General features: G+C 40.6%; 1 protein-coding gene across 4 annotated transcripts in view; it reads left to right on the plus strand.

The window, feature by feature from the left end:
- The window catches only part of CDK6 (cyclin dependent kinase 6), a 235,365-nt gene extending 212,214 nt beyond the window's left edge, over nt 1–23,151 (plus strand). For all 4 annotated transcript variants that reach the window (XM_082633019.1, XM_082633021.1, XM_082633022.1 and 1 more), the window contains exons 6-8: nt 2,410–2,460; nt 6,734–6,869; nt 12,372–23,151. In XM_082633019.1, the coding sequence (XP_082489145.1) occupies nt 2,410–2,460; nt 6,734–6,869; nt 12,372–12,518 (334 nt within the window). In that variant the 3' untranslated portion in view covers nt 12,519–23,151. The remainder of the gene's footprint in view (nt 1–2,409; nt 2,461–6,733; nt 6,870–12,371) is intronic.
- The last annotated feature ends 1,345 nt before the right edge of the window (nt 23,152–24,496 follow it).

Below are 24,496 nucleotides of genomic sequence, written 5' to 3' on the forward strand. Positions count from 1 at the left end.
CCCAGAGGCTCAGCTAAAGTGACTGTCTGTGATTGCACAGAACATTAGTAACCAAAATAAAACTATTACGACATAATAATGAAGCATACAGGCTTTGGGGCAAGGCAGACCTGGCTTGAATTTTAAGTCTGCAATTTGTTATGTGTCCTTAGGTAAGTCATGAAACTTCTCCAATCCTCAGTTTCCTCATCAGAAAATAGGGGTGCTAATAATACTACCTTGCTCCTGGAGTTTTTGTGAGAATTAAATGATATAATGTTTGGGGAGCATGTGGCACTATGTCAGGTACAACACCAGTGCCCTATAAATAATAGCTGTTAAGATTCCATTGTTGGGCTTCCCTGGTGGCGCAGTGGTTGAGGGTCCGCCTGCCGATACAGGGGACACGGGTTCATGCCCCGGTCCGGGAGGATCCCACATGCCACGGAGCGGCTGGGCCCGTGAGCCATGGCTGCTGAGCCTGCGTGTCTGGAGCCTGTGCTCCGCAACCGGAGGGGCCACAATGGTGAGAGGCCCACGCACCGCAAAAAAAAAAAAAAAAAAGATTCCATTGTTTAACTTTTCTAAAACTTTCACTTCTCACCTTGCTATCTTTCAGGACCTGTCTAGATGTCTTTTAGAATCCAACTCCATAATTCTTTATTAATTTGGCTGTGTTAGTGATGTCTGTATTAGTTTTCTAGGGTTTGCCATAACAAAATACCAAAGACTAAGTGGTTTAAACAACAGAAATTTGTTTTCTCACAGTTCTGGAGGCTGGAAGCCCAAGATCAAGGTGTCAGCCGGTTTGGTTTCTTCCGAGTTCTCTCTCCTTGGCTCACCTCCCTGCTGTGTCCTCACGTGGTCATTTCTCTGTGTGCACGCATGCCTCTGGTTTGGATTGGATTAGGGCCCACCCTAATGGCCTCATTTGAACTTACCCATCACTTTATAGGCCCTCATTCTGAGGCACTGGGGTTGGGCTTCAATGTGAATGGGGGGCACGGGGCAGGGGGACACAATCCAACCATAACATTTACACAAGTAAATTATTTTCCACTTCATTTGAAAATAACCACCTTCAAGAATCATGGCCTGAATAGAAAGTATGTTTCAGTGTCTCGTAGCCACTGAAATGCCATGACTTTGTAGGAGTCTCCATATATAGCGTATATGGCAAGTTCACTTATTGTGTGTAAAAAATATTTAAGAGGTCTGGTTTAAGGCTTTATGAATTGATATATAATATTTCTAAAACATGATCTCTGATAATAGGCTGCACATATTTTTTAAAGCACATTATTGTTGAAAAATACTTTTTTGTGTCATTTGTTGAGCAAGGAGTTAGGGAACATTTACATGTGTACCATGGGTATATGTAAAATCAAATAAGAGATGTATTAACTGAGCACCTGTTCAGGTAAAGCACTAAGCCAAAGGTTAGGGGCAAACCTAGAACACTCCCTGCTCTCTACTTAAGAAAATGCCAGAAATGTCACCAAGTGAGTTCATTTAATTGTCAGTTAAATGCTCAGTATAGATAATGAGTCTTGTGTGTTCACAATTGCCTCTGACGCCCAGAGTTAGGATTTTGAACTCGTGATGGTTAGCTACCATAATATTGGGAGAAAGGGGAGTGGTATAATCAGAAAAACAGACCCATAGGTAGCTCACTGCAGCATTCGGGACAAGTGAAAGGAGAGAGAACTGTGAGGAAGGACTGTGATAGCAGAGTGGTATGAAGAAAGGGCGCTCTGTCAGAAAACAAACTTATGGTTACCAAAGGGGAAAGGGAGGGGAGGGGTAAATGAGGAGTATGAGATTAACAGATACAAACTACAATACATAAAATAGGTAAGCAACAAGACCTACTGTGTAGCACAGGGAACTATATTCAGTATCTTCTAATAACCTATAATGGAAAAGAATCTAAATATATGTGTATATGTATACATATATATGTATATATATAGTTGAATCACTTTGCTATATACTTGAAACTAATACAATATTGTAAGTCAACTATATTTCAGTTAAAAAAAGGAAGGGTGCTCTGAGAAGGATCTGACCAAGAATAATATCAAAGAATTCCACATACCTCTGGTTTGAGCCTATGATAGGGATGTGTTCCAGCCTACCACACAGTTAAGTAGAACTTTGAAGCCAGGGCCTGTATATGATGGTGGCAGTGTTGTTACAATGACTGAGAATAGGTTACCCAGGACTATCAAGTATGGGAGTCAGGCACCGCCAGATATTCATAAGAGATCTTACTGTAAGGGGAATGCAAGAAAAACCTTCATTTACCAAAGGTTACTTCTTCCCCACACAAAGAATATTTTGATTCCTGTTAAATAATGATCAAGACAAGCATGATTGAAATGTAACCAGAGAAAATTCCTTGTTTAATATGTATCTTTATTCTTTCAGGCCGCTTTTTCGTGGAAGTTCAGATGTCGATCAACTAGGAAAAATCTTGGAGTAAGTATTAACTGTAATTTTACATCTGTGTCTATAGCATTAAAACATTGCAGTGACCTTCCTCTGACGTTTATGTAATATGTTTATCTCTTGTCTTTCCTACCCCAAGCTGCTGCTGCTGCAGACAGTGTTACTGTTTGTGTGGTGAGTGGGGACATGGTAGACGTCTGCTGTTTTGTGCAGAGCCCATCATGCCTTGTGGCCTGATTGCTCTGCTCTGGAAGCTTTTATGTTGCTCGTGTGGATCTTTTGACAGCTGCCCTTTCTCTGCTTGGCTGAGCTCCAGTTCTTTAAGTTCAGCTGTGTTGTCTGCTTGGGGTCATTTCAGATGCTTCCACTCAGAGGTGGGGCGCTCAATGACCAGGTAACCCATCCTTACCCACTGGGCTTCCTGTCCCCATTGAGTATCCTGTGGTCATCCAGGTTGGTTTTACATTGTTTTGTTTTGTCTTCCTGGGCAAAGGATGGTATATGCCACACGATCCATTTTTCTTTGGAACACTGAAAAAGGAGATGAGGATCCTAGGTTTCAATCCTACGCCTGTGGCTAAATAACTGTGCAGTCTTGAAAAAGTCATTTAAAACACCGGGTAGAAGATTTACACAGTGCCTGGTACATAGTAAATGCTTTAAAAAAATGTTAGCTATTATTATAATTCATCATTAATTGTTTAACCTTTTTGTTCCTTAACTTCTTTGCCTGAGAAATGAAACTTTAAGGCTTTCTTGTGCTCGAATTCTTTGGTTCCAGTTGTCTGTGACATAGCTCCTTGATGATTTTCAGAGTTCCATTAGCGTACATGTTTGTGCATGTGAGAGTATGGATGCTTTCATGTGTCTAGAATGGGAAGAAGAGGCTTTTCTTCTCACAGAGCATGCAGTACAGCAACCTTTTGGGATCTATGTGGTTGCCAAGCCCCATCAGGATTCGGGTGGAGTAGGAAGAAAGTGGGAGTTCTAGAACCAAAAATAGCTCTGATCATTGCTCTGTACCATTTTATAGGCATCCTAGTAATTTTTATGATATTTGCAGCCTATAAAACTGATGAAAAGTCCCCCTAAAGAAAAGCATTATATTTTAACACTATTTTCTCATGCTTAACTGCTTAAAACAGTCGGAATAAACCCGGAACGTGAGTTTGTTCTTTCAGTGACTGGAAGCAGCTCCAATAGGCTTCTGTTAGTGCCAGAGTCACTGCTGAGTCAGAACCCAGTGGCTTTAAGGCCTGAAAAACATTTGCTAGTTTTCTTGTCTGGGGGCTTCCTGGGTCCAGGGCAGCTGCCACGACGGCTGCTCCTGCCACTGCTGTAAGATGGACGAATTCAGAACCAAACTTGCACATTACTCTCTGCTTCTGGGTGTCACATTCTTTGATCATTCAGTGATGAACTCCCATCTGTTCTTCCCTATCCCTGTTGAATATATTTTGTGTGCATGTGATCGTGAAGAGGGAGCTGTGAAAGTCAGGCATACCAGTGACTCTCTTGTTAAAAGTAAGAACAATCTTGACTGAAACCAGCTTGCCAGACACTGACGTCCTTCACCTGCTTTTCCTTGCTGACTCCACCTGGAGTCCACCTCTGACACCGACGTCTTCAATCTTGTTAACACTGCTGGTGCCCCTTAGTATGTGAAGCCAGTGGGATGGACCAGAAGGAACCTTTGACGAACACGTTTGACCTGCTTCCAAGGGAAAGCCATTTCCACTTTTGGCAAAGGCCTAAGATCCCAGGTTGCCAACAGAAAAGAAGCCATAAAGTTTGATATGTTTTGTGCCTTTAGATTTTACTTCTTGGTTTCTGGCATTGTTTCGTTGAAATTATATTCTGTTTTCTCTGCATGTATTCATTGCTTTGGCAGAGAGAGGAGGGACAATGCTGCACCCTAGTGTCACTTCTGAAGTACTTGGAAAATGACTTCGGTCTCAGCCATCGCTGCCATTTATAGGTTTTGTGCTTTGTCAGTCTTTCCAGTACAAATGTCAACTTCTAAGGCTTATATTCAGCTTTGTCCAAATATTGAAATTTGATGCAAGCCCTTTTTAATGGACCTATCAGAATTTCACAACACTCATATATAGGCCATAAACGTTCACACTGGATGTTAAACTGAATATTTTTTAAAAGAAAGACATATTCACATTCTCTTAAGGGGAAAACTGTTTCTGTGTTTCGGAAGGTTTATACTTTCAAAGAACAGTAAGTACTTTGAAAGTGAAACTGAATGCTTTTAGCCTGTGACATTTTAGAGCATTTTTAAGAGCAGAGTCATAGTTAAATGGAAACAAAATACTGGATTTGGAATACGTTTGCTCCAGGCTCTGGGCTGAACTATGTGTGAATTTGGCAGTTCATTTTATTCCTCATCCTCAGTTTCCCCATCTATATAATGGAAATAATAATACCTGACCTACATGTCTCAGGAGGTGGTAGATTTAAGAACACTTTTATAAGTTATTTATATGAACAGGTATGTATATGTATGTATGTATGTATACATCACACATATACATACAGGGACACTGTTTTTCTGAGAGCCTTTGACATTCAGCTGCCCACATTGCCAGATTTAACTCAATATAAATATATTCAAAACTGCAGATAAAAAAGATTTTAAACTTGTACTAAGAGTTGTTATAATCGATTTCTAGGTGACTGGTGTTAATATGCAAAAATATTGATATAAAAATGGCTAAAAGGCCAAAAATGACTGAAAGGCTTTTTTTTTTTTTTTTTTTTTTTTTTTTTTGCGGTACGCGGGCCTCTCACTGCCGTGGCCTCTCCCGTTGCGGAGCACAGGCTCCGGACGCGCAGGCTCAGCGGCCATGGCTCACGGGCCCAGCCACTCCGCGGCATGTGGGATCCTCCCGGACCGGGGCACGAACCCGTGTCCCCTGCATCAGCAGACGGACTTTCAACCACTGCGCCACCAGGGAAGCCCTGAAAGGCAATTTTTTAAAGTTATTTAGTAAGCATTCTTCTGTTCTTCCTCTGCCTGTCCCATTCTATCCAAACACACACACTTTTTTTTTTTAATAATGTAATGTTTTTGTTTTCCTCTTTTTATTCTTATTCTAGATCTTGCTATTAAACAAATTAGTATGTTGCTCAAGTTGTCATTTCCATTCATCTGTTCCGTAAACATGTCCATGAGTCTGTTTTTATCTACCTCAATAACCTGGCTCTTCCCACATGTCTGACAGAGGTAGGATTACTATGTCTTTGCCCAGACACCCAGTGATAGGTGTCTGCTCTTCTCAGGTGAGGTCTGTTACCTGGGCTCTGTTGAGGTGAGGGAAGGGGAACAAAACCCTTGTGACATTTACCACCACGTGTTCCTGCACCCTGGAGGACTTGTTCAGGAGGACATCCCCTGGGTCTTAGTCCTAGCGAGTTCAGGCCAAGAAGACGACAATGCAGGCCAGCACCTTTTCTATCTGTAGTCAAAAGAGTTTGCTCAGTATTTGAATAGTCATATAGTCTGTCCACTAAACAGCCTGTGCTGTTTTTGTATCACTTGATGCTCTCTCTACCTTTCTGATCCCAGGATGGTTTTCAGGGGGAACATAAATGATACTGTTTTTATTAATTGTTTGCTCACTTTGTAATAGCATAAAATAGTTATATAAAATATGTAAATTACATTATGAAATTTGATATTAAATTATAAAATGGTATTGCATAACATAGGACTACCATACCTTTTAGCCTCATTTTTTGGGTCTGGTTCTGATTTATGTAATTACTGTGTGAGGAATTATTCTTTAACCAAAAATGCAACCAAATTTATGTGTAAACAAATCATGTTAGATGAGTATCATAAAGGCATGTCAGTACAGGAGTGTTCGATCAGAGCACGAAAAGCACTCCTGGGCATAAAGGAAAATATGATATGCCCATGCGGGTCTCCTTTGAATATATAGGTCCTGCTCTGTCAGTATTTCAGGGCTTATTGGTAATACAATAGTTTCCAGTTCTGCATGATCTCTTACATTTTGTGTCTTCCGCCAGGGTAATCTCTTATCTCTTCCCAGTGGTTTTTACAGTTCTCCTGTGAGATTACCCTATTGCAGTCCCTGATTACCCTGCCATGATCACCGGATTGCAGTAGGACAGAGGGAAATGGGAGTCCTGCCAGCCATACAAGTGATGAACTCCTGAGGCTCTGTGTCCCCCATGCCTGCCCCTTAGGCTTTACCTTCTTCTAGAATTGGTGGAAAAATAGCTCCAGCACAGCAGCTAATGCTTAGATTCACCTGTGCTTCTTTTGTAGTGTAATTGGACTCCCGGGAGAAGAGGACTGGCCTAGAGATGTTGCCCTCCCCAGGCAGGCTTTTCACTCAAAATCTCCTCAACCAATTGAGAAGTTTGTAACAGATATTGATGAACAAGGCAAAGACCTACTTCTGGTAAGTTCACATGATGCAGAGTTGGTCTGCACTGTGCTCGTGAGAGACTTGCCCTGTCCACACTGGGCACTGGGCACAGTGTCAGTTCATCATCATGTGCCACAACCACACGGGGCAGAGGCCACAGTCTCTCTGCAGCTTTCATTTCCAGCCCTATAGCAGTTAGTGGCTTTTGATTCTGCGATGTCTTCAGGTCCTATAGAAAGAGAAAGAGGGACTTCCCTGGTTAAGAATCTGCAATGGTTAAGAATCCGCCTGCCAATGCAGGGGTTACGGGTTCAAGCCCTGGTCTGGGAGGATCCCACAGGCCGCAGAGCAATGAAGCCCGTGCGCCACAACTCCTGAGCCTGTGCTCTAGAGCCCACGAGCCACAACTGCTGAGCCCGTGCACCACAACTACTGAGCCCGCGTGTTGCAACTACTGGTGCCCGCATGCCTAGAGCCCGTGCACCGCAACAAAGAGTAGCCTGCACTTGCCACAACCAGAGAAAGCCCACATGCAGCAACGAAGACCCAACGCAGCCAATAAATAAATAAATAAATACTGTGTATCAGTAAATGCAGCCAAAATTTGGGGAAAAAAAAATGAAAGAGTCTGATCCACACCCTTTCAGTCTGCCATCTTTGAATGTTCTTTTGAATGCAGCCTTAGAATCCTCTGGGTTTGTCTAAACACATGCTTCTTTAGAAGTAAATATTATGTTTCCTTGTTTACACTTTCATGCTACTTTAAGCAGCTTGTTTGGCATTTTAATGTGTCTTTTCTTAAACAGGCACATTTTTAGGAAGATGTTTTTCCAAAGGAACTGGATAGCAATACTCCTTTTAGTTATTGATTTATTTAATAAGTATTGAACGTGCCCTGACATATAAAATACCTCACTGAAAATAAAGACTTCTGTGCCCTGTTTGAGACTGAAACTCATAATACTTGGCTTTGTACATAATTCTTTGTATTTGGAGACCAAACAATAGGTAGAAGAAAGTACCTATGGGGCTACTCTTGGTGTTTGGAACCCAATGATAGTAATGAGTGTATCCTTTACCAGCTGAATTAACAACCTTTGATATCTAGCCAAGAAAGTGCTCCTAGACTCAGAAGCTTACTCCCATTCTGTCAGTATATTATGAATTTTAGATATAGACCTAAGAGTCTATAGGTCCTAGTAGACATACTATGTATGCTTCAGCTCTGTGTGGACACAGCCATCGATTGGCATGTTTGCAGAGCCAAGGATTTTCCCAGTGAAAGCCCTCACTCCATCTTCAGCTGATGGTGGCTCACTTTCTGATGCTTAGGCAAAAGTTCCCTCCACTGCCAAATTATAGACAAGGACAGCTCTATTCCTCCCCACTGTTGATTTGTAAGACACTCACTAGTGTGGCCTGGAAATGGAAAGCCATCCAGAGTGTAAATGCCCTGTCTCTGTCCTGTGCATCACATGCTCTTAGCAACTCTGCTTTTCTCTGCCCTTTTCTCCACCTCATTGCTTCTTTTCAGTCCTACTGTCTGCTCCCCTAACTTTAGCTGGTCCCTTGACTGTCAGAACTTCAACTAATTCACAGATCCTTTCAGCTCTAATCCCACTGCTAGCATTTGCCCTGTCACTGTTTCCTATATCAGATTCCTACAAGGAGGAACCTGGCTGCCATACCTCACCTTTTTTGCCAAACCGTGATAAGGGTTGCTACGTACGGCCAGCCTGCACTCCTGGCCCAATCAGGTATGCCAGGAGACAGTGAGGACCTCGTGTTATAAAATATAGCCACCACAGGATTTCCTTTTCAGCAGGAACTTTGAATGAAATGTTCCTCTTAGTAGAGGATTCTGGACAGACCGTGACAGTGATAAACAACTTTGGTAGTGAAGTAGCCCAGTCCTTCAGCTAAGGGAACATCCAAAGACAACCCAAAAGATCTCCTGGCTCCAACATTATTAGGAATCACCAAGAAGAACTTAAAATGTAAAGATAACAGACAATGCCATGTGTTCATTCAGGGTCCCCCACTAGAGGTGGTGGTTTCCAAAGTCAGACCACACACTAGTGCTAATCTGAAGAAGTAGCAGGAGACAAAAAAGAAAAAGGAGCAAAGAAACCTACCAAAGAGAGAAGGAAGTAGGTAGACAAGGAATGGCAGCAGAGATTAGAAAAAGGAGAGGAATAAAAAGCAGAGCCAGTAACATCATGACCAGGTAAAACTTAAGCATGGAGCATAATATCCACAGGCATGCAGGGAAAGGACAGTCCAAGACCTTAAACCTCAGCAGTCTCTGAAAGCTCTCACTGTTTCAGCCTAGAGGGACACAAGCTAGAACTCTAAAGCAGAGAAGGCAGGCCATTCGGTACAAGAGAGGCAGCTGAGATCCCAAAAAGTAACTGTTGCCGCTATTGAAAATTTTTTACTAAGGAAGAAAAATAAAGAGTATTTTAGAAAGTTGTTTTATTTAAGAAACAGTTAACATTTAAAAGTTTAGCACTTTAAGAGTTATCCTTCATTTTTATCTGAAAAAACAGTTGACTTTATAGAATGCCTCAATCTTTCATGTATGGATGTATTATATATCAACATTTATAAATGCTCTTATGTAGATATATAAGTAGTGTGCAGTAACAAGACAATTCAGGGGAAGAATTATTTTTAGCGGGCAAAACCTACATATCTTTATAAGTTTTGTCCCCTTCATCATGATTCACTTGGGAGTCTGGGTACTTACTCCAGATATGATGCTCTTGCTGAAAAAAGTTTTGGAGTTCTTGCTATCAAACTGCTTTCAGAGCCTGAGGTACTTTTTTTTTTTTTTTTTTTTTTTTTTGGTCCTTGTATTAGTCTGTTTTCGATGCATAACAAACACCAAAAAAAGTCTCACTAGCACACAGCAATAAGCCTTTGTTTCTTGCTCACGTGTCTTCACATTGGCAGAGGCAGCTCTTTGAGTCATCTAGAGCAGCTCTGCTTCAGCCGGTGGGTCAAGTACTGGTCTTCTCCACGTGTCTCATTCTGGGGCCCAGGCCCGAGGGCCTTTGGCTCCCCGCAACATGTTTTTCTCATCCTAGAAGGTAGGTGCTCCCATAAGGGCAAGCAGAAACCTACGATGCCCCTGAAGGCCTAGGCTCGGAAGAGATACCCTGCCATTTCTGTCCACATTCCATTGGCCAAAGGAAGTTACGTGGCCAACTTGAATAGAAGAACGAATACTCCTCCCATGGAGAGGGGGAAGGAAAGAAAAGGAATATGTGTTAGAAAATGATCCAGTCCACTGTAGTAGTCAACTCTTATTTATTTATTTATTTATTTATTTTTAAACAAGATGTTGGGGGTAGGAGTTTATTAATTAATTTCTTTATCTTTGCTGTGGTGGGTCTTCGTTTCTGTGTGAGGGCTTTCTCTAGTTGTGGCAAGCGGGGGTCACTCTTCATCGCGGTGCGCGGGCCTCTCACTATCGCGGCCTCTCTTGTTGCAGAGCACAAGCTCCAGACGCGCAGGCTCAGTAGTTGTGGCTCACGGGCCTAGTTGCTCCGCGGCAATGTGGGAATCTCCCAGACCAGGGCTCGAACCCGTGTCCCCTGCATTAGCAAGCAGATTCTCAACCACTGCGCCACCAGGGAAGCCCCTGTAGTAGTCAAACTCTTGACGAGGTGGTAATTCAAAAGCTCATTTTTTAAGGCAGTTATTTGGCAAGCAAATTATATTTTTTTGCAGAAACAATATTATTGTGCAAGATTTTAAGATTAGTTCTCAAAATAGCCAATTGTTCTACTGAGGTAGAGCAATAATAGGATTCAGCCACCTTTTCTAACAATATTTCTACAGGACAAAATGTATTACAACCTCCAACCTGAGATTCTCACATACCCCCCACCTTCGGCTAAAGATTTCTCCTTTTCTCTACCCTCTTCCCAGCCCTAAGCCATCCGTGTAGTGTGGGAACAGGGCTTCCTCTCAGATAATCCTCTAGGGACATGTCTCTCTATCTTGGACATATCTCCACAGCTTTTTTTTTCTTTTTCCTATGTCCTGGGAATTAAACTGGCTGCTTCCTTTTCTAATGCCACTACGTAATTTTTTCCTTCTTGGACTCTGGGAAGAAAAAACTCAGGCTCAAGAATTTTGCCCCTGCTTTCCTGTCCTTTGGGAATTCAGCCCTTGTAAAGCTTTTCTCAAGATGTTTATTGCTATTAGAGACAGTAGAACCACTCTACGAACAATCTCCTTCCTCTGCTTGTCGTTTGGGTCTTTGATTTTCAGAAGACGCTATGCGCAGGTTGGTGTCCATGGATGGACTGGTAGGGAGCTCAGGATAAATAAGATTTCAGGGGACCCAACAGTTCACCGGAAGTTAAATGTAGAATTTGCTGTTTGTATGTGTTTTTCTAGCTCAGTTGCATTCAGCAGAGTTTTACAGGAGTCCCTAATCCACTCAGGACCTAAGACTGTGAGATACTTAAGTGCAGAAACCCAGATTAAATGGAAGAGGTCTACATAACCATGATAATGTTAAGTCTAGATTACATAGAGGACGGAAATCAAGAGAAATTTCAGATCCCCAGCCCACTTCAGTAGACACTGCATCACAAGGATGGAGAAGCTGGTAAAGCTTCTCTGCTACATGTGAGCTCCTGGGGCAGAGGGTGCAGGGAGACATTGCTCATCGTTAGTGCTTGCCACCTGCTAGGCATGCTGGAGGAGTTGGTAAAAGGAGAGGAGGAGGATTTGAAGAGCGAGATTACCTGGGGTTGAAGTGGAAATGGCTCTGAATTAGGGAAACGTTGTGACTGATTATGTATCAACAGCTTGGGAATGCAGATTGCTGCTCCAGAGTTCACCTTTCCCTCCTTTCACCTTCTACCTGCACTTGAGTCAACGCCTGGAATAGAGTTCAGTGACTTGACTTGAATCTGATGGTCCCCTTGTAGGGCTGCTGCTAGCCCATATGACACCTTGACGTGAATTAGAAGGAAGGCATCTCTTTCTTTGGGTGGCGCAGCCCTGGGGCAGTGGATCGGGATAATTCGGGTCTAGGCTTTAGCCCTTACTTGTTGCCTCCTCCACTGGCCCTGGGTTCAGTAATGATCCTTTACACCTGAACAAGGCAACCCCCTTCCATTCCCTGCTCATTGATAAAATCAGGGTAAAAAATTAGGGTGAAGATTCCGACTATAGCACTAAGTTTGCTAGCATCAGAAAAATCACTACCCTAACTATAGTTATATGCATGCTGTAATAATAATATGATTGGGTTGGAGAGAAATCCTGGGTGGGTAACAGTCCACAGGCAACCCAAAAGGTGTTGCCTTTTCCTGAGCAGACATATATGAGTTCTGTCTACATTGTATTTAGTGTCCCTTGACGTAGATACTCATTCTCATTATACACACATGTAATACGGGGCAGTGAGTAGATACATAACTATGTGTGGCAGTGAATAGAGGCATAACTATGTAAGCACATTATTTAAATGGATATGTTTTATGTCAATCTGCTATTCTGTCTCTATCACAGAAGTGCTTGACATTTAATCCAGCCAAAAGAATATCGGCCTACAGTGCCCTGTCTCACCCGTACTTCCACGACCTGGAGAGGTGCAAGGAAAACCTGGATTCCCACCTGCCGCCCAGCCAGAACAGCTCAGAAATGAATACAGCCTGAGCTGCCTTGAGCTGATCATCCGGAGAACCTCCTTGGTAGCTGATGGGTCCCCTGAGTAAGCCCTGCAGAGCTGCTGAGGATCACTGGTTGGAGACCTTCTAGCTGCCGTCTTCTGGATGGGCTCTGCTTCTCTGAGGAAACAGCCTCGTTTACTGTTTTGAAATCAATGCAAGAGTGATTGCAGCTTTATGTTCATTCGTTTGTTTGTTTGTCTGTTTGTTTTAAGAACCTGGAAAAATTCCAGAAGAGAAGCTGCTGACCAATTGTGCTGCCATTTCATTTTTCTGATCTTGAATGCTGCCAGTGTGAAGTGAGCAATCCAGACACAGCTGAGTTATGATGTAATCTCTCTGCAGGTGCTGGAGCCTGATTTGGTACTTTTGAGTGAGTGTGTGTGTGTGTGTGTGCATGTGTGTGTGTGTGTGTGTGTGATTCTTGATCTCTTAAAAAGTGTTACTTTCTGTAAACAAGAATAATTGAATTTTAAAGGCTCAAAGTGACCGCTAAATAACAGGTGTCTGTTGACTAAAGGTGATTCACCAAAATGGGCTTCTCAGATTTAAAGTTGAGCCTATGTCCTTAGCATTTCTTTTCTGGCCCAAAGCAGTAAATTTGCTAATAGTAAAAGGTTCACTATCTAGGTGACGTTTTATACACACAGCAAAAAGAAAAAAAAATTCTAGTATCTTTTAAGAAACCTGTTTTTTGAAGCACAAATTCTATTTACTTTTCAAAAAGCTCATTTACTCCTTGTAATTTTAACCTGTATAATGTGCTTTATTGTTTCTTTGGAAAAATACCTATAAGCTTTTTCTTAACTTGCTATAGATTTAGAGAGTGTACCTCAACTAGGTAAAATCATCAAAAAATAATAGAGAAAGCCTTTATTTCCTGGTTTGGAATTTATTTTCTTTTTGGTTTTTGTTGTTATTTTGTTTTGGTTTTGATTTTAGGAATTTGTCAGAAACTGTTTCCTGTTTGGGTTTGGAGGATAGTTCTCTCTGACTAGAGACAGGAATGCCATTTAAGTTTTCCCCCACCTATTACACTGTACTTTTCCTACCGTGCACTGCCTTATTTGCAAAGTATCCATCTTATCTATCCCCCAGCGCATCTAATATGTATTACTACCCTTACCTAATTAATAACAGATAGCTTAAGCTGTTCTCATGCACCTCCTACTTTCTTTCTTTCAATGAACCTTTCATAAATAGTTTGATTCAGATTTATGGCTTATGGCTCCAATTCCACAATCCTAACAGAGTCCCATATGTTCTCCCTCTACTGCAATCTTCCTGCCTGGCATTTGGCATTCACGGTTGTTACCTAGGCAATGAGTAGAAGACTGGTTCTTCTCAATCACCAGCAAGTAGATTGCTTTAAAGTGTAACTTAGTGTTTTACAGCTTTATAGAATATATTGTCAGTGTAGTATCTGAGGGAATGTCCTTAACTATTTTTTAGAAATATATATTTACTCTATAAAATTACCTATTCTCCGTTGCCAGGCTGTGCTTGTTTCTGGTGCCTTATGCACATGCCCACTCTCTGCAGAGCCAGCCTGACCTGGGCATTGTGAACAGCTTTACTTTTCCTCTTGCCATTTTCTCTACAGTACTTTATATTCCATACCATCTCTGCCTTCTGTGTGGTTAGTGCTCAGTCGGCTCTAGTAACCAGAAGACACAGAGATGAAGTATCTTTTGGTAAGTTTAGCTAATTTCGCTTCCTGATTCATGTTTTACGAGCATGCAACAGTTAGACTGTGTTTAGAGTTAGGGTTTTCAAAGAATGGACATTGCTTCCCTCAGAAGAAAATGTGCCAGATGATGTTTATGCATAATCAGGCCTTTCTGAGTTCTCCACAGCTTAATATTGTATACAACTATCTTTATATATATATATATGTATGTATGTATGTATGTATGTGTATATATATATATATATATATATATATAGTTTAACATTGTTCTAATTCAGTAACTTCAAGAGAAGGAAAATTTTTCTGAAGCAAGATATGAGTGAGAAGATGGGCCATAAGAATGTTTTATACTTTCTTCCTTGTGACAACATCGATCATGTTTTGTCATCTCTGTAAATGCTTGAGATATAATGGATCCAGAGCATTCAGGTCAAGCATACTTGTGGTCCCCCTGGATAAATGAGTTCTGCCTTTCCTTCAATCGGGGGTCAAAACACAAAGACCAGGGGCCTAGAAATTGAATTTTAAAACTCACTGAACTAATCCGTCATGAGCTTTTCAGTTAGTATCCATGGTTAGAGTGAACGTAACTTGGGTTTTTGCTTTTTCAAAAGTTTTTCATAAGTTCACTCAAGAAAAATGCAGCTGTTCTAAACTGGAATTTTTCAGCATTCTTCAGCATTTTAAACATGTAGAGAGTTCAACTTTTATTTCTAACATATGCTCCTGATTCGTTTCTTGGTAGTGTTTATAAAGCAAACTTAAAGCACAAACATTTTGACATTAGATACTTGCCAGATTCCCCTCTGAGAGGCAGAAGGAGAGGGCTTTTCAGCCTCTCTGAACTTGTTAAAGAGTCTGTCCCCAGCTCTTCCATCCGGGTGGTTGTTGCACTTGAGTGATTACTCTCGTTTTATGTCTTTTACATCCGCCTCACCACTTCTGAAATCCAGATCCCACACAAGCACCCTTTGCCATTAGGGCACTTGGAAGCACAGAGCAGAATACAAGCTTACTGAATACGGCTTATTCTTCTGCTGCATATGGTTTCAAACATGTTTGCGAAAAGCTAGGCAGTGGTTAGCAGAAAAGGTCATATTGCCCCAGGGCTATACTGAAGCAGCTTATAGCAGTAAGAAACAGGATGATAGACTTGAACTCACATTTGAATTTCTTACTAGGACTGGGGCAAGAATATGCCTGATAGTTTCTATATGATATTTAGTTCTAGCGGCCCAAGCTCTGGGAACTGCTGTGCTGGGGTGGAGTTGTAACAACCTGCATATAAAGAGTCCATTTAGGCATCATAAGCTATCACGTGGCAAAGCTAATAAGGCCCTAACCTTATAACCTTAAAAACACAATCCCTGAGAGCTTGTCAGAACCCAGTGTGTTGGAGCCTCCCACTTTGTCTCTCCTTTGAAGTAGATGGGAACTCAAGGAGCAGAGAACCTGTTTCGGAAGAAAGCTCCGGGCCATTTCTGCCCCCTGTGTTCTCATGATTTTCTCTCAGGAAACACACACTTTGAATGGCAGACTTTTCATTTTGCCCCAGGTGACATACTAAAAATAGTTCAAAATGTTCACCTAAGACCAGAATGTCAGCCTTTTAGTTTTAGTTAAAAATGAAAATTTTGGAATGCACAGGATGTTAATATCTTAAATAAAACATGTACCTTTTAATAGAGAAAGTTATGGTCTGACTCCAGAATGTGATACTCTCCATCCTGATGGGAAAAAACTTAAATATTACCAAACTTTTGAATCTTAAATTATGTATGTAAATTGCATTTTTAACTAACTATAGCTGCTTCTCTTAAAAGTGGTACCTATAAAAGTCAGTAATGGCAATTCTCACTCCTTAATGGAAATTAAATCATGTAAGCTTTCTCATATCATAAACATATTAAAATTCTTCTCTCTAAAGAATTGCTTCTTTTTTTAAGTGACAACTTTACTGTAATTTTTATGATAAGCACATGAGAGTGTCTCCCATTTTCCAAAAACAGGCCTGTGTTGCATAGGTGGGTCTAGGAAAGAATAATGTTAAAAGTAAGCCACTGTAATTACTTAATTGTGTTAGTAGAGTTTCTTGGAAAGAAAATATTGAAATATGATAAATTCCTAGATATTGATAGAATTCAAAAGAATGCATAGGGCCTCCCTGGTGGCGCAGTGGTTGAGAGTCCGCCTGCCGATGCAGGGGATGCGGGTTCGTGCCCCGGTCTGGGAGGATCCCATATGCCGCGGAGCGGCTGGGCCCGTGAGCCATGGCCGCTGGGCCTGCGCGTCCGGAGCCTGTGCTCCTCAACGGGAGAGGCCACAACAGTGAGAGGCCCGCATACCGCAAAAAGAAAAAAAAAAAAAAAAAAAAAAAAAAAAGAATGCATAAAGACATAAAATGATGTCTTTATTTTATAAAAAATAAAGATGTGATATGATTTCTAAATCTTTAAAAACCATAAGACACTAGGCAATGGATAGAGGAAATTCTGGAGAAAATGAAGGTATTCAAAGAAGGATAGTTTCAAAGTTATGTATATTTTGAAGGGTATATATTTTATTAACATGTATTGCAAGAATTTATATTCAAGTCACCTGGCAACTGTGAACTTGATATGGGCAAAAACAAATTTTATGGAAAAGTCACTCCAAACAGTTACCATTTCAAAGGTTGAGCTAATCATACTAAACCATCCCTATTCCTTCCTCATTTCATGGAAGGAAGCAGCCATGTGAAGCTACACTTGTTATGCAAGCCTAAAAATGTTTGTTGTAAAAAAATAAATAAATTTTTTAAAGGTGTGTTTCCTATGCCACCAGGATTTTTGAAAACTTGTGAAACCCAAACCATTTATCATGTGCATTCAGTACATTCAGATGTATGATTAGGAAGATAATTACTTGTTCCTTCCCCACAGTGGAAAAACTTCTCAAGGCTACCAAAAACCTGTCAAGCAATGTAAGTCCTCAGATAATTAGTAGTGGTGTTTTCCTCAAAAGCATAAGAAGGGCTTCCCTGGTGGCTCAGTGGTTGAGAGTCCGCCTTCCGATGCAGGGGACACAGGTTCGTGCCCCGGTCCGGGAAGATCCCACATGCCGCGGAGCGGCTGGGCCCGTGAGCCATGGCCGCTGAGCCTGCACGTCGCATACCGCAAAAAAAAAAAAAAAAAAAAAAAGCATAAGAAAATAGCATTTTCATTTTTTATCAATGCAATTTTCAACCTGGTTTTGTTACATATCTATATCTCAAGCATTTCTAACTTGTACTTTTTCAGAAAATAAACCAAAAATATTCCTTTGGCCTTTTCCATCTTCTGACCTTTGTTAACAACAAAAGATGGAGAAAGAGGAGGGGTCTGATTTTTACATGTTTTCCGATTAGTTGTTTTTTTTTTTAATGAAGTGCAAACCAGCCTTTCAAAGTGTTTTCTATTTCTTAGCATTCCCAGGGAGTTAATTTAGATAAATGAATGGACTTCCATCAACATATTTATGTTTCCTTGATACTGGTGCTCTGGCCTTGAAGAAGAAAACAAGACTCTCCTGAAAATAAATACAGGTTTTTTCCAAGCATCTGTTTAAATACTATTACAGCAATTTGAACTTAATATGGTAGGAAAGGGAGGCGGTTTTTCTTTCAAATGTCTGTTTTAAAATTAACACTGTCCTAAGGGATGAACTTTCTTGTTTTATTCTAGTATATTCCACAAGGTGGCACTTTGAAGGGGGGTGTGGAATCTGAGCGAGGCTTCTACCTTTATTTTTCTGCACACATTTAACTCTTGCCTAGCGCTTGTTTTTCAGGATGATTAATAATCTTCACAGTGTTCTGTAACTCAGATATTTCAGTTGTTAGCTAAGTTCTGAACAATTGTCTGCAAGTAAATTGTTCTTGAGGATGAATAATACGCACATTTTGATTATTTTAGTGTATAAAGAGAGCCTAGTCATTCATTTGGTCAGGAAACATTTTTTGAGGTAACTAATTACCTCACTTTTCTAGGTGCAAAGTTACAAAGGTGGACATGCTTATTACTCAAAAGGCAACACTCATCTGTGAAGAGGATAGTTTTGTTAGGAGTGTAAAACTCCTACAGAGGCCCTAGGCAAAATGCCCATATCCCCTGTCAGCTGCTTTCACATTCCCTACCATGGTGGCTGTTAGACGATTAAATTTAAAAATACTAATTAAAAAAATCAGATGCAGAAATTAAGTAACACATCAGTTACTATATAGACAAAACTATTTTTTCAAAGAATTGCTATGCTGAAACAGAGCCCTAAAATACTAAAAGACCTGGTAATTTTTACACTTGTATAGTCACAAGTGTAAATTCACAAGAAATTGTAATTTTTAAAAATTTTCGGTAAGCATATGAGCTAATAACTTAGGAGTATATCTACATAAGTGTTTGATTTCTCCACTTGTGAAGTTCTTTGGCAACTTTATTATAAATATATATGTACATACACTTTTTTCATACACTTTTGTTTTAATTCACAGATCCGCTCAGAGACCCTTATCCGCCACATGATTTTAGTTAATTTTAGAAGTCATTTTCTTTAACAGTGTCACTGAAATTTAGGAGGAAGGAAATTATATTATTTTTTCAGAATTTCCTTAGCACAACCCAACGGAAGGCAGTTTATTCCTTCTGAGTGGCAGAAACTCCTTAGTGCCTGCTTCACTTTCCTCCGGAGTAGCCAGCGGGCAAGTCTCAGTAATTCATACTGAATCAAAATACCGCACACACTAGGGGCTGTCAAACCTTCGGCCTCATCCCTCTGCTTAAAATCCCACTGAAGTATTTAGATTCCAGTTTAAGCCCCTAAGTGGAAGGCCGAATTCAAACCTCGAGTTTGTTATCAGTTGGGCCAGTCTGAACTCTTATCCGCGCGCGTTCAAAATTTCCCTCCCACCGAAAGCCTTCCGGGTGCGTGGCGCCGTCGCCCCGCCCCTTTGGCAGTAGAGTGGCAGTGGGCGGAGCTGGCTGGGACCCGCCCGCCGCTCACCTGTTAGTGCCTGAAATGATGTACAGACCCGGCGGGATACTGTCCGAGGTCCATGTGCCCTGCTGCTGTCTCGGAGGCATCTGTTCTGCAGTCTTAGGAAGTAAAATATCCCTAGAAGCAAACAGGTGTCATCTGTGCGTAAATAAGTACAACACAATTCTCCGAGAGTTCGGGTATAAAGAGATGCTGCTCTGTATGAAGCTATCTACCAGGCATCTCTCAAGCTCTAAGCTCAGATTTTTTTTTTTAAGAGAAGATGTATAATTACAGGAAAGATTTTTTATTTTTTTATTTTCTATCATTCTACATATATGATGGCAAAAGATATGCCTGGAAAAGTTTTGTTTGGAAAATCTGTTTATTTTCTGCTTCATCCTCAGTTGGCAAAGGCTCCTAACTCTTTACTTTCTAATTTCTTTCTCTTTTTTTCTTCGTCAAGTAGTTAAAGATATGTGAGCAAATTATCTCATGTGGGAGGGAGACTTTCCTGTTTAGAGGAACCTTTTGTGTGAATTGTTCTGTCAAACAAATAATCAACCCCTTCTCTATTTAAGGAGTTTGGACTGTCAAATGTAGGTTTTCTTAAAGGGGACACATAACTGTACATAACGCTATAAAGAACTATGACTGTAGCACTAATCAGCAAGCATAAAGCCACAAGTTATATCATTTCTGACTCTCTGTGGTTTCTAGCCAAATCCGTTGAAGTGCTTAGGTTACAGTCCTGAAGAGACCTTTCGTACCCTTACTTGAAAGTTTCTAATCTTAAGTTTTATGAAATGCAATAATATGTATTAGCTAGCAATATTTCTGTGATCACCAGCAACTCCAAATTTGACCTTGAAGTCTCTGGATAATGAAAATAGATCCCAGCAGTAATACACTTCTTGAACACCCCCCCCACCAAGTGTATTATATATCTTTCTTATTTTGATCCTGTGTTTGCAACAAATGTATACGGGAATATTTTAGTTCCTTACTTTGTATTCATTTATTTTCCTATGACCAGTAATATACTAGTTAGTACATGGAATCAGTAGCATCAGCTACTCCTAGCATCAGCACTTAACAAGGTGGGAAATTTCTATTTCAAGTTGTTCTACATTTGCATAAATTATTTCTATTATTGTTCATTTATATTATTTATTTCTCAGTCACACTAGTCCTGTGAAAGTGCAACAGAAGGCAGACCACATTAGGATTTGCATTAAATGCTCATTATCATGATCTTGATGGAACTAAGGAAATTAAAATTAGACTAAGCCCCCAAATAAGATGCATGCATTTTAATATGATTAGTAGAATTTAAGTCTAGAGAGATAGTATATTTGTGTCTAGGTGTTTTATCATTATGTAAAGGAATTAAAGCAAAGGACTTTGTAGTTGTTCTTTTGTCAAGTATGCATATACTATAGTGTGAAATACAGCAAAACTTAAAACTGCAGGTAGCAAAGCATCAAATACTGCCTTAATTTAGGAACTCTACCAGGTGGCCCTCAGAATAGATGCCAGGCAGAGACAGGCGCCTAGGTGGCGCCTCCTCTTATCTGGCCCGGAAAAGAAGCTTCCCCCACACCATCTAGTACCCTTGTAGCTGGTGTGACCTGTAGTGGGAACAGGTAGCACTGTTGAAAGGAGAGCAGTGTGAGAGGTTTCTGTAGAAGCAGACCTGTCAGCATGTGCCTTGAGGCTTCCAGAACATGCCAGATGGAGAAGTCCAAGTTTCCGTGCTTCAAGCAACTTGGTTTTGTAGAGAAGCAATCCAGTCTGGTAATTAAAACAAGGATTGCCTATACGGTAGTCAACAATGGGGTTTTAACAACCAACAGTCCCCAACACCTCAAAAGCTTGTTGCATTTCTGGTATTTTAGGTTTTGATCTGAAGGTTAAAGAGCAAGTGTGTTGTAGAGAAGAGCAGTGTGTGGCAAGAAAAGCACAATGTCGGTTCCCGTAGAGTGCAGATTAGAACTAGAGGGTTTTATAGGCTTCTCATTTCTGAGATGTGTAAAAGCACGTTTTCACTGTAAAATGTATTAATGTTTCTGCATTCCTATAGGGCCTAGTTAAAACTTTATTCTAGATTTTAGCAAGGGTGTCACAGCCAGTGAGCTATTTTTTTGCTTTTTTTTTTTTTTTTTACTTAATTTTATAGTAGAAGATATTTTAAAAGTAGAGGAAAATCTTAATTTGGACATTCGACTTGTTGGTTTCTGTGTTTGAAATCACGGTTCTGGAGATGTAGAGATTGTGCATGTGCATGTCAGATACTAATCTAGGCTGTGTGAACCAGCCCAGGATAACTGATACTCCGCCAGCCTCTGCATCCTTTCCTCCCTTCCTCTGAAGTGCTCCCTACCCCCTCCCTGGACTGTCCACGTGCTGCTCTCCATCCTCCTCTGCTGTACTTTGGGGTCAGGGACATGATGAGAGATGCTTTAGGCATCCCAGGTATGCCTGTCCAGGCTTGGCCACCACCCCTACTTGACCTCTGGCTGGCCACAGTCATGAAGAGAAGGTTCCTGGTGCTGAGCACAGAGCATGGTCAAGACACCAATCACAAATGCCCTCTAGCATCTTCGTATATGTCTTGATTTTTAAACCAAGTCGTGCTACAGAGCATTCTGTTTTGGCTGTGGTGCAAAGAAAAAGACTAACCAAGAATATAAACCACATTCCAGGCTGCTGTTTTCTATCCATCTACAGGCTATACTTTTACTGTATCTCTTCATACTTGAAATTCATTCTGCTATTTTAATATCAGGGTACAGACTTAAAAGGGTGCATGTTCCTTAAAGGTGCAAAATTACTCTCATTCCGTTTGCTTATATTGCTACAGAATGCTCTGTTTTGGTGCTTTGGGTTCAGCAGGTCAAAGAAGCAGTGTGGAAATTCACTGCCTGGAACACAGTCTTACAAGAATGCTGGCAGATGGCTTGGTGTTAGATATTGCTTCTGCTTTTTTCTCTGTACACAAGATTGAGAGTTACCACACTGGTCTGTCAGGTTCACCTGGGTATCCTTCCTCACAGGGTCCATAAACCCTGTGCTCTCCCCAAGTGTGGGTGTGATGCCGCTCTCTGAAAGCAGGGATCTTCCTACATATCCGGATCATTTACCCCTCAAAGAAAAATGACCTCGTGTGCAGACAGGAGGAAAATGGGAAGAGCCGTCTCACTCTAGCGATCATCCATGTAGAAAGCCCTCCTGAGGCCAAAAAAAAAAAAAAAAAAAAGGAAAGAAAAAAAAAGAAAAGAAAGAAAAGGAAAAAAAAGAAAGAAAGCTGACCTGTAAAGTTACCCTCCTCCTAGGGTCCTGAGCTGAGTGATCTTGCTTCCTTACTTTTAGGTAGATGAAAACATAGGTCAGTTTACCTAGGCTCTTCCCACCTGAAGAGAAAAATAGAAAAGTAGGTATTTGTGTCATGTGAAATATGTAATCCAAGGACCATCAAAACTTACATTAAATACCCCATTGCTAGCAATCAGTTTTACGAATTAGCTCAAGTAAGTGATGCATGATGACCTGGGGTTTCTGAGGGCAGAGGTAGCTCTTCTAGCATGCACCTTACTCTTAAGACTTGTTTGGAGAGGGAGAACTACCAGTGGTGACTGTGACAATGGAAAAGGTAACATGTCAGAAAATTCAGAGGGTTATAGGTCAAGAATCCTTTGGAAACTGGATGTCTTACTGGGTGCTAGGATGCAAATTTAGGTGTTTATTGTCAGATAATGGAATTCATTGTTTTTTAAGAATTGGTGTCGAAATGTCATTGTCCAGTTCATTGTTTTCACTTATGCACAAGCTAAATTGAAGCAAAAAGAGAAAATGGTTTGTGTATTTGTCATACCTTTTGTACTTCTTACAATAAAACTGTTGGTAGCAAATAAAAATAATAAAAACAGCAATTTTAACCTGTTTTCTTGGAGATGAATTACTATTCTAGCTATTTTTTTTACTTTAAAATGTAATTGCAGTGAGTAAAGTAATGTATAATTAAATAGCAAGTTTTAGCAGAATATGTTTCAAATTCTTGTTTTAAGAGACTCCTTTTCAGGCTTCAGATGTTTAAAAAAAGTAGCAGCTCACTGAACTTAAAAGTTACATAACAAGTACTTAGTAAGCTCTTAATAGTTGACTCTGGTAAACACTGAAGACCCAAAACATGAATAAGGCACAGGCAGTCCTTTCTGAAGCTTACAGACCGAGACTGTGGAAAAGGTTTGTGTAACCAATTGCCGATAACCTGGGAAGGAAAAGAGATTTCACATTGGAAATGATGCTTGAATGGATTCAAAAACAAAAGTTAATGCTGGCCAGTCACAGAAGGAGAAATACTTTGTGTGTGCAATGGTCTGCAATTATGAAATAGCAGACAGGAAAGGGCAGGAAGATTGGTGAGGCCACACCTGGGGCAGTGGCTTTCCAACATTTGGATCATAACCTATAGAAAGAAATATAATCCAACAGCGTGGCTGGTGCACACAGACACACATGGAGACATATATCAGAAACTTATATTCCACAAAATGATGCTGTGCGCCCCACATGTTTTCTTTTTTTATTTTATTATCCTCCACACTTTGAAAATACGGGCGGCAAGCCACGAAATTCATTTCACAACCCCACCAACAGGCCATGACTTAATGTTTTAAAACAATTAGTAAGGGGCAGAGGGGTGGTGAAGGAGGAGGTGGGGTCCAGAAGTGCTTAATATACCATATAAAGGAGTTTGGAGCCACTGAGGGATTTTAAAGAGAGATCATTTCTGTTAATGTGTGCCTATTTTTGTTCGACTTATATACTAGATGAAAGTGATAGACGAAGCAGCTCCTGAGGTGCTACAGGCAAACCAAAAGTGGGACTGTAGTTGCTGTCTGATATTTATATTCCCATCTTTGTGTACAGTATCAGGTATTTTAACATTAGTCCTCCAGAATTCCTTGGGAGCTCTCATTAGGACTTGCCTTAATTTTTTTTTAACAGGCCCCAAATTGCATCTAAATTTTTAAAATCTACACAATATTCAGAAGGGATGATACAGAGTCAGGAATTTGATCTTTATTAAGTAAGTGAAAGTTTGTAGTTTATTAAGAGGTCAGTCATAACTACCTGTTTCTACAAACCACAGGTATTTACAGCCAGGTTTGGCGGGACCATTTTTTTCAAAGTGGTTTATAAAAGACCTTAAGCTAGTTAGTTATCTCTAGTTATCTCTGCTATACTCGCTTAGAACCTCAGTCCATTGAAAGCCCAGTAGGCCT

This window comes from Mesoplodon mirus, assembly GCF_964341445.2.
Source record: "Mesoplodon mirus genome assembly, chromosome: 9".
NCBI classification, from domain to species: domain Eukaryota; kingdom Metazoa; phylum Chordata; class Mammalia; order Artiodactyla; family Ziphiidae; genus Mesoplodon; species Mesoplodon mirus.